Source organism: Centrocercus urophasianus, unplaced genomic scaffold (assembly GCF_019232065.1).
Source record: "Centrocercus urophasianus isolate 14NV4802_14NV808 unplaced genomic scaffold, USGS_Curo_1.0 seq_20, whole genome shotgun sequence".
NCBI classification, from domain to species: domain Eukaryota; kingdom Metazoa; phylum Chordata; class Aves; order Galliformes; family Phasianidae; genus Centrocercus; species Centrocercus urophasianus.
This window is the reverse complement of record NW_024884756.1, coordinates 13,138,837-13,154,334: the sequence shown is the minus strand read 5'-3', so window position 1 is coordinate 13,154,334 and position 15,498 is coordinate 13,138,837. Positions and strand designations below refer to the sequence as shown.

The 15,498-nt window shown below is 37.0% G+C and overlaps 1 protein-coding gene across 1 annotated transcript in view; it reads right to left on the bottom strand.

Moving 5' to 3' along the window:
• The window catches only part of RAPH1 (Ras association (RalGDS/AF-6) and pleckstrin homology domains 1), an 81,217-nt gene that overhangs the window by 12,947 nt on the left and 52,772 nt on the right, over positions 1-15,498 (bottom strand). Inside the window, 4 exon segments of the mRNA XM_042822084.1 lie at positions 615-680; positions 2,309-2,430; positions 3,905-4,064; positions 5,018-5,095. Coding sequence (XP_042678018.1) covers positions 615-680; positions 2,309-2,430; positions 3,905-4,064; positions 5,018-5,095 — 426 coding nt within the window.

Sequence of the window (15,498 nt, the reverse complement as noted above, 5' to 3'; positions counted from 1 at the left end):
ATCACACTTCAGCATAGGTATGTCTCTACAAAAACGTCTCAAAATTATTCTGTTTTCAGCTTATGAATGCTACAACTTGTTTGATCTCTTTGCTCCACGCTTCCTGTTTTGTTGTCCTTAGTTCTGTGAATTGTTTAATATTGAACACATTACATAACTTCCCTTTCTGTCACTCACTTTTTAAATCTAATTTTTAGTGGTTTATTTTAAAGTGTAACTGAAATTGTTTTTAACTACTTTGCTTACTAACAAAACTCAAGATTCTAACATGGAACTAGTCACTGAACCAACACTACAGAATTTCGTACTGAGTAACAATTCGGAGGGTGCTCAAAAAAATTCTGTCATCGCAGGTCAACAGATAAGCAGTAGTTCTCCAGATTTCAACTGTTTAACCACCACTACAGGTAACCTCATTTTGGTTGCCAAAGAAAATAAAGACACATTCAAAGTAACCTATTTTATATGAAATACAGTGACATTAAAATAGTTATTTTTCCTCAAATGTAACATATTCCATTTTCCCATTCAGATCCATCCATTAGATTCAACAACCACAAAGTTTTAGAGTTTAGTTTCAAATGCTGATGTTCTTTTTGTTTTGGCAGTCTCACCTCTAGCAGCACCTCTTTATTTCTGTCTGCCATCTCAGAGGTTTCTTTTTTCCCCAGGAGATAGTTCTGTAACAAGAGAGAGGTCAGGATTTCTATAGGCATTCTGAAATAAAGCCAAATAACATTTCTCATTTGCCTTTCTATAGGAGTAAGAAACAAGGTGTTAAGAATGATACTCTAATTAAACAAAACTTTGTAATCCAGATGAAACTATCAGATGGCTACATCATACATGGAACTTAATAAACAACCACCTCTTCCAGAAGTGCCAATCAGTCCCAACTCTTATCCTAAAGCAATAGTCTCATAATAATATTTTCCTGGCTTTCCATACAACAAGCTGACTGGTGTAACATATCCAGAAACAAAAGTAGTGTGAACTTGAAAATGCCACAGGATCTGAAAACGTGTTAAATCTTGACATTACTGGTGTGTTGACAGAAGCACACGCAGAAGAAATGCACGTCTTTTCACCTTGTGCTGATAGTTTCTCTGAAAAAAAATATTTACAAAACTACTACATACTCCTTGTCTTATTAGAAGGAGCTTTTAAGCAACAGGTACTCTATCTTATTTAAGAACTACTCCTATGCTTTTCTTCAGCTTGGAAAGGATAAAGACGATGAAAATCTTCTTCCCAACCTCTAGCTCTTACTGGAAAAAAAAGAAAACAATATTCATAAGTTCCAGATCAAGCCTTCAAATAAAGGTGAAATATGTGTATTTAAAAATTGGTTTTACGCTGGTGTCTTGTGCTCTTGGCAGTGCATATTACATGTAATGTAGTAAATGTTTATCAACACAGTCTTAAAACAATTTTTTTTTTGCAGAGTTTTGCAGCTTCCTAACAAAGCACTGGAGTAAGACCCAATTTTCAGTTTTCGCTTGAAAGTAAATTTACAGTGTACAAAAGGATGTCCATGCAAAATTGCTACTCAGCTTGCTAGGTAAACAGGGAGTCCAGATCCAAGAAGTTACCACATAAATGCCATATCAATATAAAAATAATCCATGACCTCAAGTGGCAAGTCGTTACTAAGAGTTAGAAGAGATCAAATTATAGTATATACAAAACTTTTCAGCTCCAAATTCTTCAAAGAGCTGCCTCCTTGGTAATGAACTGCTGCTGGATATCAAATATGTAGTTAACATTTTGAAATCTCCATTATCATCCCTCAATAATCAGTTCCCAAGAGAGAAGAGGACCCTTTTGTTTCCTAAACAGGGAACATGGATGAATAGAGGCAAGTCCCAACAGGGAAATGCAAGTCTGCCTCTCGTGTCACTTGACCACAGTGTGTGGATATCCTCTTCAGAATGTTCATCTTGTCAGTAAACAAAGAACACAGTGGAGCAGCAATACTCTCAGCAATACCTGCCTATACCTTGCTTATATACTTATTTTTGTGAACAGCACTAAGTGCAATTGCTGTGAAACTGTCTGCCTTTATCACTATTAAAAATTGCTCATGAATACATTACGAAACAGCTGCGGCTCGGGTTTTCCTGTTAGACATCTGATCTTGTATCAGTCACAGCATGGATGTATGTGGCACTGAGATGTAAGGTTGCCTGGCATTTTTATATGGACACAAGTATCAAAATAGAAATATTAAAATGAATGCTAACAAAAGCATTATGAAATTGCCATCAGACATACACATACATACACTCAACATATGCCTCAGGCTTACCTGGGGATTCTTAAAAAGTGCGTATTTCTCTATACGTTCCACAAACATTAGCTTGTTTTGACTGTCTCTCGTCCAATTGAGAAGATTTTCAACTAAATTTTCATGATCTTCAAAGATCCTTTCTGCAGCAATAATAAAAGAGCAAACATTTTAATCTGTCACTTTCTGTGAAATAAGCTACACTGTAATTTCACCAGGGAAATGAGGCACGTATGGAAAAAAATACACTTCAAGACCTACTAAAATGAAGAAGAAATTTACAACACAAACTAGAAAGAATTTAGTGAACGTTTGCAAGTGCCCAGCTTAATTTTACACACACACACACACACACTATTCTCACTTCTCTCTGTTCAGGCTTACGTAACCATCTGTATAACAAGCCTGAATAACCCATTTGTTGAACTTGACAAAGCTAACTATCCCACGTGAATACAACAAATTCAAATAACAATATCTGACATGTTGTAAGAACAAATAAAAAAACCAATCACATTTATATATACTCTGGTTAACAGAGCTCTTAGAGGAATTTCTTAGGCGGCTTTTTCAGCATTAATTTTGTGTCTACATCCCCAGTTGCCATCTCACTCAAAGTGTCAAAAAAAAGTCATAAACAGTGCTTAGAGGGAAAACAAAATGTTTCTGAAAGGTAGAATAACCATAGTTAGTAGGAGTATGGTAGAAGAATTTGGAAAATGGATTATGCCTCTGTGTTGAGATGGTTATCACCAGTATGGGACAATGAAAAATCAGCAAAAAGGAAGTGGGGAATTTTTAAAAAGATGAAAATTTACTGAAGTGGTAGAGAAATATCTGAAAATTCTTATCCTAAGTCTTTGGGAAATCACTGACCAACACTCTTCTCTAAACAATTCTCATGTAACACCTTGCTCTCAGCAATTATTTCCCCTTTCACATAGGCCATATTGTCACTCAGGCAAAAAAATTTTCAGAATTCTTTGGGACTTGCTTAACATATAATTGGCCTGTTAAAACCAAACATATTCCTCTCCAAATCAATTACACCACATTTTTACAGAGAGCATATGGCACTCACCATATCCAGATCAAGGAGCTCTTACTAAAGGAGCCTGAGATGACATAGGACAACTCAAAATCCTCAGTAATTAAGAATACTAAGAGTGAATGCAACAAAATGCCATTTGTAGGGAATGAACTAAGATTTAAGATAGCAGAGGAACAACACAGGGTAATGAGTTACCCTCTAACAGGCTTTTTTGTATGGTGAGATTTTTTTTTTTATTCCTCGTCTCACTCTTACATGAAGAACACATCAAAACCAAGAGGCTCAGTCAATAGACATTACTACAATTCCTCTATCAAGCCTTCAAATTTAGACATCGTTTTAATACCAAGGAAGAAAACATTCCCACATCCATTTGAAACAATGCGTAGTGAAGTTCATGCAGAATTACAGTCTGGCAAACAAATTCACAATGATGAAAGAAGATTACTAGCCCTGGATATTAAATACTATGAAGTTAAGAATTTAAATTACTCTGAAGACATTGATATGTATAAGTACCACATCAACAGATAAGAATTATAAATGTTTATAAATAAATTACTTACCCATCTGCAATTCAGAGATGGTTTCCACCAACGACCAGTCTAAACTATAACCACAATGTGATTTGTCCATCAGATTGTCTAATACTTGTCTCACTGTCTGCCTCTCATCCACCATCATTGTTTTTGAGCTGTCATCAGACATGTGGACTCTGATCACCAACTATTGAGCAGAAAATCAGAAAAACACAAAGAGGTTCAACTTACCACATTTTCTAAATTTCAAGTAAAAATGTACTTTTTAAGGCCTTTTTCTAAGATTTTGTTAAATAACAAAATATTCAGATCATTCAACATTCTCCTCAAAATGTAAAAACCCATAAACATCTGAGTGACAATTTTCTCACAAAGAGAAAAATATGTAGGTGGTACAAGCATAGATCAAGAATTATACCAACTTAAACAGAACATATTTCTTCAGATTTGCAAGTCAAGCTTTCTGCCTGATTTTTCTCTATTTTCTAATGTTATTTTATCTATTTTCTAACGTTCTATTTTCTAGCGTTATCATATATACAGCACACCTATACTGTCTTATTTTCCTGGAGACATTAAGCATTAGTACACAACAAATATACTTTTAAAACACAGTGGCTTTTCAGAGTCCACTTTAAAGAGGTCACTGCCCAGAAAGAAAAATGCACTTATTTTTACAACTAATAAAAAAATCTGAAGTCAATAGATTTTTCTTGCTACTCATTATGCTCCTTGCTTCCTTTTTACTTCTTGCTCAGTTGCAAAAGTTAAAACGCAGTAGTTGTAATACACTAGTACTACCAAGTTTTAATTCCCATCTTCCAACTCAGGACATTTTTTCAGGTTTTGATTTATAAACGCTAAATGTAGAAGACAAAATTACTGGAACGCTTCAAAATTAAAATATTTGTATTAGATATGCTAGGATTTTTTGACTGGCGTCCAGATGAAAAGGTACATTATCACTCTAGATCAGATCTGGTCACTACAGCATTCCTGTTTTCTTTAAGGTATAGCAATGGTAATAGACACTAATGAGAAGTATTATGCCTGCATTTTCCAGGTGAAAAAGTGTAAAAAAAAAAAAAAAAAAAAAAAAAAAAAAAAAAAAAACCTCATAAAACAGCATAAATAATTTACCTTTTTCACTTGTGCCTCTTTAATCTTCTCTAACGCCACTCTAATCTTCTCAGCTTTCACTTTAGCAGCCTGTTCCTCCTGAGGGGGCAAGACACACCAAATTACAGTTAAACACACTCCAGATGAGCTTTAGTGGATTTCATTTTGAAGCTACCACACTTGAACACAACTGAAACTCACCCACCTATAATTCCACAACTTTTTGTCAGCAATGATGAAGACTATTATTTTTTAGAAAGTGTTACTTTACATGTCTGACGCTTAGAAACACTAATGCCACTGCCTCCAAAATAACATATTAAAGGCATATATTTTATATATGCACACATGGTCTATCTCTATTCTGTTTATTTTAAGTAACCTGGCACATTATTACCAGGTACTTTACCATACTTATTTAAAGTCACTGTCTTGGACAAGACACATTCAACAACAGTTCACAACTGAGTGCAACCAACAGACATACGACAAATACAAGAGCATGAAGAAAGTACTGAAAACAAATCCTTCAAATAGAGTTTCACACTATGCGCACGGGTTTAGAAGAATTAGCAATAAGTAGCCAGGACACTTTACTAAAACTAGACTACTCAAAACCATAGAACTATTTTTTTCCACTTCTCAGTGAGCTACTAACATTCGTACCAACTGCAAAACACTATTTCCTCTGCCACCTGTATTATTACTTAACAGCTTTTACTCCCTCACATCTGTGCCCATACTATGCACTGGAAAGAAACATCAACTAGGTAAGACAATCAGCTGCCCTCACAGAAATATAATGTTTGACAATAAAAGGAACCAGTAAATTCACATGAGCAGAAATAATACTGACTTGAAACTCTATTTGGGAACTCAACTACCTTAAAACACATTTTTAATTAGTCTACAGGGAACCAAAATTCTTATTTATCGTAAGAACGGTGTCACAGAACATAGAAAGGTTAAATCAGAATAGCATTATATTAAAAGAAAAAAAAAAAGTGCCACTTCAAATTGTTTCAATGCAAAACACATCTAGAATTCTACAGTACTCTTTCTTGGTTGCTTCCATCTACAGAAATAAATTATTACCAAAACCTGAGGTTTAAAATATTTCTAACAGCGATGCTATGCATCCATGCATTTAAAAACGCATGGATGATTTTCTTGATTTAAAAATCAACAAAAGATTTTCTGAAGTTATCACACATTTTGAGAGACTTTGGCTTGCAGTTTAAAAAGCTGCTCAGCAATTCAACCATAAACTTTTATTGCTGTACAAAGGTTGACAGCACATTTGGTTTTGCTCTTCGCTAACATCAGGCAGCACAATTTTCCACCCCATTTCACTGTGCACCTGTGCAATGCAGCTACTGAGAGGCTCATCCCAGCAAGAGCACTTCATAGTACTGAACACAGGTACCTGCAGCAACAGCCAAGAGAAAGCAGCAATCAGCTGGGGACCTCTCATCCACCTGCGCCAGTACAACCAATCTCTCTGTTTATCTCAAAGTTCATAATCCATTATTACTCCCTAAAATGCTTTTAAAAATGCTAGAATATAAACAATTCCAAGGATTTACTATTCTACCATCAATTACTTTTCAATTCGCACTACACCTACATGAGGATTCGGAGATCAGGAGTTCTTATACTGTGTTACATTTTAACAAAGTCAGTTCAAATTTAAACAAAAAAAACAGACAGAAGATGTAAAACAAAGAATTGTTTTTAGCCAGCTATAAATCATAAAGAGAGGTCTGGATGGAAGAAAGAATTAGAATTTTTGAAAGCACAGGACAGTCAAGCATTTTAAATTATTTCATTTTGACCTTGTAGTTAGTTTTAAGACCAAGGCCGCAGCATTGCTGATACAGCACATGTTGTTTCGGGGGAGCAGCAGAAAGAACTATCTATTTTGATCACTTAAATGACAGAGTAACTACTGGATTCTTCAAAACTCACAGTGACTTATTCTATTCTTAACTGCCCAAGTAGAACCACTCATCCATATTTCCCCATGAGAGCCACTCCCAAAACCTCCCCTTCACTGCTAAATCCTTTTAGTATCAGTGATATGAGCCATGTTGCCAAATGGTCAATAAACACACATATAAATGGCAAGCAGAACTGCTGCCTAAGTCATTTCTCAAGTGACATGTACAAGTGTAAATCCCTGGGATGGCTGATACGTCTGCCTCACAGTGCTGCTGCAGCCACAAAAACAATGGGGGAGGTGACCTTGTTGGAAATTAACACAGCATAAATACTGCTTTTCAGCAGAATTCCCATTTAGACAGGATTGCTTTTACAGTCATGTTATATAAAAACATAAAGGACATACAGAGGTCTAAGACCACAAAACATGGTGTTTTCTCTCCACCTCTACTGGGAAAAGGTCACTGTTTTAGCAGCAGTATGCATGACTTCAATCACTACTTAAATTCCTTCTTCAAAAGACAACTTCAGGTGTACTGAATATATGTATACTTGCACTTAGGTCTTGAGCCTTCATTGGCTTTAAACCTTGCTGAGTTTACATGGAGTTACAGACAAAAGTAAGCCTGTTTAAATAATGCTTGGTAATACATTTACACTAAGAACTTGTTTATTTTAACATACTGCAAACTAAAACTAGGAGAACAACTCCACAACATGCTGGTCTTCAATTTCAAGACTTTTTAAATTATTTTTTAAACTAGAACTCAGCTTATAGTTATTTTACCCTATACTTTAACACTGGAAAAAATAACTCCAAAAATCTCAAGTTTAGATTTCATCAGTATGACAGTTAATCTCCTGCTCTAGTTCCAAGTTAAATGTGCAGTAAAAGATATTCTGCTTGCGTTTCAACATTAAGCATGCAACATATGTGCTACGGCAGGGGTGAATTTGCTCAAATTAAGCTTACTGTTTCTAGGTTAGGGGTTTATTTTTTGTTTCATTGTATGCTTTTAAGAGGTCATTAACCGATTTTTCTTACTTGCCAGGCAGAACAGAAGGAAGGAGGAAAATATCACTGAAAAAGTTTACAGTGCTTAGAAAAACTAGCAGTTAAACAACAACAGGTAAACAGCTAAGTCCATACCTCACTGAAGTGACATGGAGGATACAGAGATCATAAGATGCACACAAGAAGAAATGTGTTTAATGTTTAATTTCAAATTATTTCAGTAAAGTCTTACTTGAATAATTAGATGTATATAAGCAATATTGAAGAACTAGAAGCACGTATCCAGTGTTTGTTTTTCCAACTATAATCTCACCTCAGGTAGAAAGGAAATCGCTTGTTTAGCAAATGATTCTCTTTACTCCAGGGTTTTAACTAAGGCAGAAGTTCCTTTTGCCTCAAAGCATCATACTAACATCTTAAATTCTGCATGTTCCCCAAACCTCAAGACATCTTTATTAGTCCTATATTTAGCCTATATCAATCAGAATATCACTAAAGAGTTTTCTGTTTATCTTTTACTAGAACAACTGTATATGTACTCAGCACTCGAAGGCAAAAGTTAGATGAGTGCATAAGCTAGCAGAATCATCCTCTGCCCCAATTCAAAGTGATTTTTAACTACAGCTTTGGATTTCCTGACAAATTCATTAAGATCCATAAAGCACAAACAACGTGCAGCAATATTCCACTTATGAACACTGAATTTGTGTTTGCAGAATTAACTTTTTATCATTCTCAAACTTTTTTTTTTTTTTTTTTTTTTTTTTAAATTGTATTTTCGCCTCAAAGTAACCAAGAATAATCTAAATCCACGGAAAGCAAGAGGGAGAAAAAAGGCACTCCTCTCTTCTAAAGCTCACTTACTGTTAGAGAGTACAGCACCCTCTTCCACAGTGAGAAGCTCACCATGCTAAGGTGGCAGGCCCTTTCTCCACATACTGCCTTCTCCCTTCCCAACTCAATACGGCATTTCCTCTAGCTCCCTGTCACGGCATTTCTATCACATTAATAAGCATGGAAACGCACGTGAAACAGTAGGGTGGTTTGGGGGATTGCGCCTGAGACTGTCTGAGACAACGGTTCACCTGAAATGCTTGAATTATGATGATGATACAACACACAAGAAAACAAGGACACACAAGATTGCGATTTTTACTTTAACTGAAAAGGGAGGAGAAAAATTTAGGAAGACCACTCAGTGTCCACCAATCATTTCAAAAGCAGACAGACCTGTTTTCTCAGCCTCAATAGCTCCCATGAATGCAGGTTTGTTTTGCTTCTTTTTTCCCCAAAATCTATGCACCACTCACAAGCTTTTTGCTATTAGAAGACCAAGTCCAACACAGATGATGGCTTCTGAAGGAAAAGTGGAAAGCAGCAGTCACGTTTTAACTGCATCTCAAAGTCACACTGTCCCTTACCAAGAGCTCTTAGAAAAGAGATCTTTCCCCTGCCGTCTATTAAGGATAAGAAGGAAGGGAAAGAGATAGACAGCTGCTGTTTATGAACTTCAGCGCAGAAGTGCGTCTACAAACCTCTCCAGAGCCTCCCACATTTGATCAAAATTTACAAGTATTTAAGTGTTGTGGGCTTATCATTGGTACACAGCTAAGCCTCACATAGCTCCTTGTTCCTCAACCCACTCAGAGCAAGTGAAGAGAAGAGAAGAACTCGTGGTCAGAGATAACAAGAGCTTAATAGATAAAAGTCATGCGTGCAAGCAAAGCAGAATAAGTTCATTTATTTGTTACTTCCCATCTGCAGGAAGATGCTTAGTCTTTCCCAGGAAAACTGTGCTTCATTATGTACAACAGTTAACTGGGAAGCTAATTCCAAACATCCCTCTTCTTTCTTTGCCTTTTCCCCCAGCTCTTACTGCTACACAGGACATCATATAGCATGAAACAATTAGTTTTGTCCAAAATGTGAAAAATGTATCTCTCTACTTCTGGGAAACCGGCTTTTCCCACTTTTCAGAGAACAACAGAATGGTTGAGGTCAGCTTATTCAACCCTCTACTCAAACAGGGTCGCCTACTGCTGATTCCCCAGGACCATGACTAAAAGGCTACTGAATACTTCCAAGGACTGAGACTTCATAACCTCTCTGGGCAACCTGTGCCAGCACTCAGTAAACTTCAGTGTCTACCTGATGTTCAGAGGGAACCTCCTGCATTTCAGCACATATCCATGGCTTCTTGTCATGTCCCAGTGAAAAAAGCCCACCTCCATCCCATATTACACACTTCCTTCAAGTATTTGTAGACATTGACGTGATCACCTCTGAACCTTCCCAGCTTTTCCCCTTAGAAAAAAAAGCTTCTGTCACTTCTTCAGCCTCAGAATCTTCTAATGGACTCCATTCACTATCTCCATAACTATCATAAATTGGAGAGTCATCCCAGTGGGTGCGGCCACCCCAGTGCTGGTTAAATGGAAGCATCATATTCCTTAATGTGCTGGCAACACTCCTAATCTAACCTAGGATACTGTTAGCTTTCTTTGTGGCAAGGGCACACTGCTGGCTCACTGTCAAGATGACGCCCACCAAAACCCCCAGGTTCTATTTTGCCATGATGTTTCTCAGTTGGGCAGCCCCCAGCATATACTGGTACCTGTGGCAGTTCCTCCCAAGCTGCAAGACTTCACACTTCCCCTTAATGAACTTCACAAAATTCCTGTCAGCCCACTTCTCCAGCCTGTTGAGGTTCCTTCAAACAGCAGCACGACCATCTAGTATATCCTCCCTTCCTCCTAGTTTTGCTAAGGGTATGCCCTACCCATCAACCAAATCATTAACAAAGATGTTAAACAGTACTGGACCACTACTGAATCCTGCAGTGCACCAGTGGTTACTGGTCTCCAATTAGACGTCATACCATTTTGAAGGCATACTTCAATCTAAGACAGAGGAGAATCTTATGCAACAGGGACATATGTTATGCTGTCTCCCTGAAAAAGTGCCTATACTAGGCTTGACAAAATCAGTAGTGATTTCAGAGTGGGGAAAAAAAAAATAGTGCAAAGGATTTCACTTACAGAGATTCAGTATCAAGCACATCTGAACCAGACTGACCTGAGATGCATCAAGATCACTTCGCAGCTGATTTATTCTAAAGTCTGGAGGGATTACACAGTGTAGTAACCAAAACCTACAAAACCAGGGCAATCTGCACTCATAACAAGATTATCTGCCTTTCAGGTCAACGAGAAAGACATTACTAGACATTTTCTGAAGATGCTGACATTCGTATCTGCAGCTTTTCATCACTAAATCACCATCACCTGTCTTTCCTGAACATAGTCTAAGCTTCACATACATGAGAACAGTTAAATAACTGATAACTCAGAAATGTGACATGCAATTTTATTTCCCATTTGCATGTCCTAGGCTAGAACATATTCTGAATACTCTCCCAAAATTATTTGTGTCTGCGTTGCTCTGTATTCCATAGCCATAAAGAATTACAGACTTCAAAATCTATAGCTTAGTTAGATGGCTTACTTCCAAACAAGCCTGAAGCTTAGACTTTAAAGATTAATTGCTTTGTTTTCAACATTCTGTAGTTTATCTCACGGATATATATTAACTTCTGTTTCAAGAAAAAAAAAAAAGAGGGTGGGATGTGGGGTAAATGCTGTGAGCAATAAAGCACAGAACTACATTTAAAAATGAAGAGACCAGCACAATGAAAAGATATATATATTTTGGGGGGGCTGTGACCTTCCATGTGCTGCAAAATGAATTATGTCTAGGCACGAATGCAAAGCAACAAGAACCTAGTTCATTTCCAGAATTTTTAAAAGGAGTTACATTATCAGAGAACAAGATTTATATTTCTTTCTCAAAATCTCCTTATTCTGAATATAAGGAGTAGATAAAGGAAGGGGAAGAATACAAGAAACAGTAAGACAAAAAACAACTAATTGGCAGGCCAGAGCCACCAGATTAGAGCTGTAATGTGATCATACATTTAACAGATCTAATACCTAAGTACAACTGCAAATAAAAGCCCTATTTCTTAAGATGGCATCTCTCATAATGGGGCTTATCTAACATCACAAGTCACTTATCCACCATATTTGAAAAGCTGTGGCAGTCCAGTGACTAGAAAAAGAGGAAGATAACCCCTATTTTTAAAAGGGAAAAAAGAATACTTGAGGAACTACAGGCCAGCCAGTCTCACCTCTGTACTTAGCAAGATCACAGTGCAGATGATCCACAAGGCACAGGGAAAACAGAGAGGTGACCAGAGGCAGCCAGGAAAGCATCACCAAAGGCAAAACGTGATTGACAAACTCAGTAGCCTTTACATCAGGATTACAGCATTAGCGGAAAAGAGCAAAGGATGAGGCCTACCTGGACTGCAAAGCATGCAAAGCTTTGCACCACACAACATCCTTCTCTCTAAAATGGACAGATGTGGATTCGATGGACATGCTGCCTGGTGGATAAGGAATTGACTGGATGGCCAAATTCAAGGTGTTGTGGCCAAAGGCTTCACGTCCAGGTTGAGTGGGATCAGTGATGAGCAGCGTTCCTTGGAGGTCTGTACTGACTGGTATTGTTTAACATCTCTGTCAGTGACACGGACAGTGGGACTGAGTGCACTCTGGACGACGTCAAGCTGAGTGGTGCAATTGACATGCCCGAAGGAAGGCATGCCATTGTGAGGGATCTCAACAGACTTGAGAGATAGAGAGAGATAGGTCTGTACGAACATGCTGTTCAACAAGACCAAGTGCAAAGCCCTGCACCTGCGTTGGTACAGTTCCAAGCACAAATACAAGCTGGACAGTGAGGAGGAGTTGGAGGTTTTTGAGATGAAGAACAGAATTGTTTTTTGGAGAACCCATGGATGCCTTATCCCTGGAAGTGTTCAAGGTCAGGTTCAATGCAGCTTTTTGGCAACCTGATCTAGTGGAATGTAATCACTGCTCATAGCAAGACGGTTGGAATTAGATGACTGTTAAGGTCCTTTCCAACATAGACCATTCTATGATTCTACGAATCATATCATTTTACTAACAAAACTTCTCTCTACAGGAGGTCAGATGGGAACCACTAAAGGTATTCACACCAGAACTGTATGCTCGATAGTAGAGGGCTCAGCTATACTAAGATAATCCTATGCTGAGTTAAGAAGAAATAGTATCCTTAGAATGTCAGGAAAGTCATCATAAGCACCTGACTCAAAGGCTTTGAAGCCAAATAAGACAGATTTAAAAATCCAAAAAATTAACTTCATGAGTATTGTTAGAACTACTCATACGAAGTAGTTTGTGCTCACATAATCTGATAGACTCGATATTTTGTCTTCTTTTTTTTTTTTTTTTTTAAATAAGCCTGAAGTTCCATATGGTAACCAATACACATTCAGTATTTAAATAACCTAAAGGGAAGATATGAAAACAGATGGAGGCAAAAAAAATATTATGGCTTCTGTTTGTGTTGCAACAAAGCAAGATTTGCTGGCTTGATGGCTGTTTGCTTCGTTACTGATGCTAGAGTTATGGAAGTGTGTGTATATATTGATGGAATGGGGGAAGATGACAGGCTAAAGGGAAAGTAGCATAGACTTGAGGTTTAGAAGAAACAGTCACAAAAGAAGAAAACTATGTGGCTTCATCTGCTATTTAGAGAGCCAAAAAGTGTTGCACAAGATGCACACTGGGCATTCTGGGAAGAATCTTCAGATATCTAAGGAAGCAGTATTTCCAAACTTTTATTGGAAAACACAAACTACTTCAGCTAATCAAACATTCTCTCTATTGTTTTGAAGTGATAAAATCTACCTTGGCAAATTCAGGTTTGTTGAAGATTTTTTTTTTTTTCTCCATGTCATCTTTTAGAAAAATAACACAAGGAGTGTTAGATAAGCAGGTAAATAGCATCAGACATATCTGACACTTCAGATATCAAACAAAGTTTTCTCACCAATGTGAAAGTGCATACACTTCATCTCAGCATGCTTTTTGTTTGTTTTTCATCTGGGAGATTTTTGGCTTGCTCTCTTTCTCCTAATCTAGTTTCAAAGGGAAACACATATGAAAATTGCAACTTTTAAATTGAACCAGAGGAAATGATCAGCAATCTGTGGACTCTTAATAGATCACTGACCCATAAGGAAAATGTATTTATGATCAGGCTTTGTCTACACCTGGCTCACTATACCATTGTCTTATTATAACACTATCACCCTATATTATATCTAAATTGCCTTTGTTTAAAATAAATTAATTCTATTACTTGCTACAGTTTATCTTCATAAAGTGACTGAGCTTCCATACAGGATACTAGTGCATTTTAACAGCACAGAATACTCTCACCTATTTTCTACCACTGCAGCTCTTCTTTATTTTCTTAAAGTATTGAGTGGGAATAGGAACAGAACAGCTCCTAGCTCAGTATGTTTCCTTTGTAGCTAACACATTTTTAACCTGTTGATATAATTATTAAGTATTTGCCAAGAAACTGAACACTTTGATAAACGTGCAAAGACAATAAAATGCTCTTCAAAAACACCTTGGGCAAACAGGAAAATAATCTAAGTAAATGCAAAAGTTCCTGGAAAGGGCAGGGGTGGGAGGAGTACAGCATACCGCAAAAGCTACTTTCTACATAGGAACAGTCACATGCAGGTGGAAAGAAGAAGCATCACCTTGGTCAGCAAGTGAGAAGGCTTTCCTGCAATGTTTCTCAGAAGGAGGGAGGTTTCCCTGTCCAAATAGGAGTGCTTGTTCAGAAAGAAAGAGAAAGAACACAGGTCAAAAGTAGTCAGTAATTTTATAGCATATTGACTACAGAAGATAAGCAGAGTTTAAGGGGAAAAAAACAACACAACGCACCTACATCTTCTGTTCTTTTCCCTCCCATAAAAATGTGAACATTCCCAAATAATACAAACCTAACACTCACATAAAAGCAGTCACGCTAAGAGGACACAAGTTTAATCAACTTTCTCTGAACAAAAGGTCACAGAATAGAATTAAGAGCTTTGCTTACCTGCTACTGGTTTCTTTTCTGCAAGAAACGACTTATTTTTAAAGAACATTCAGAACAAAAACATTCATTTGTCAAAAATCCTGTACAGTCCTGTAAAACTGAAAATTCCGCTTCTGCTGTACAAAGTTACTAAAAGCTGGTCACATGGAGGCAAGGAACTGGTTCCATGCCTTCTATGCTGACTATTACTTTAAAAGATGTCACCATAAATAATCTAAACTTTACTGACAACTAAGCTTTTTTTCCCCACCTTTTTTCTTTTTTTTTTTTTTTTTTTTTTTGTAAAAAATAATGCAAGTTTTTCAGAAAATACACTTTAAACTGTACAAAAAGGAAACAAAACAAGCAGCAACCTGTAAGGAATGTTTCTTAAACATAGAAATTGAAGAATAACAGAGTTAGAGGGATCATCATGTGCAGCATCTATTACAGAACAGCAAAATCATCAGCTCGGTCTACAGAATTTCAGTCACAAGTCTGCTGAGGAAATCAGATTGATACGTGGTATTAAACAAGAATATTGAATGTATCTCACGTACCA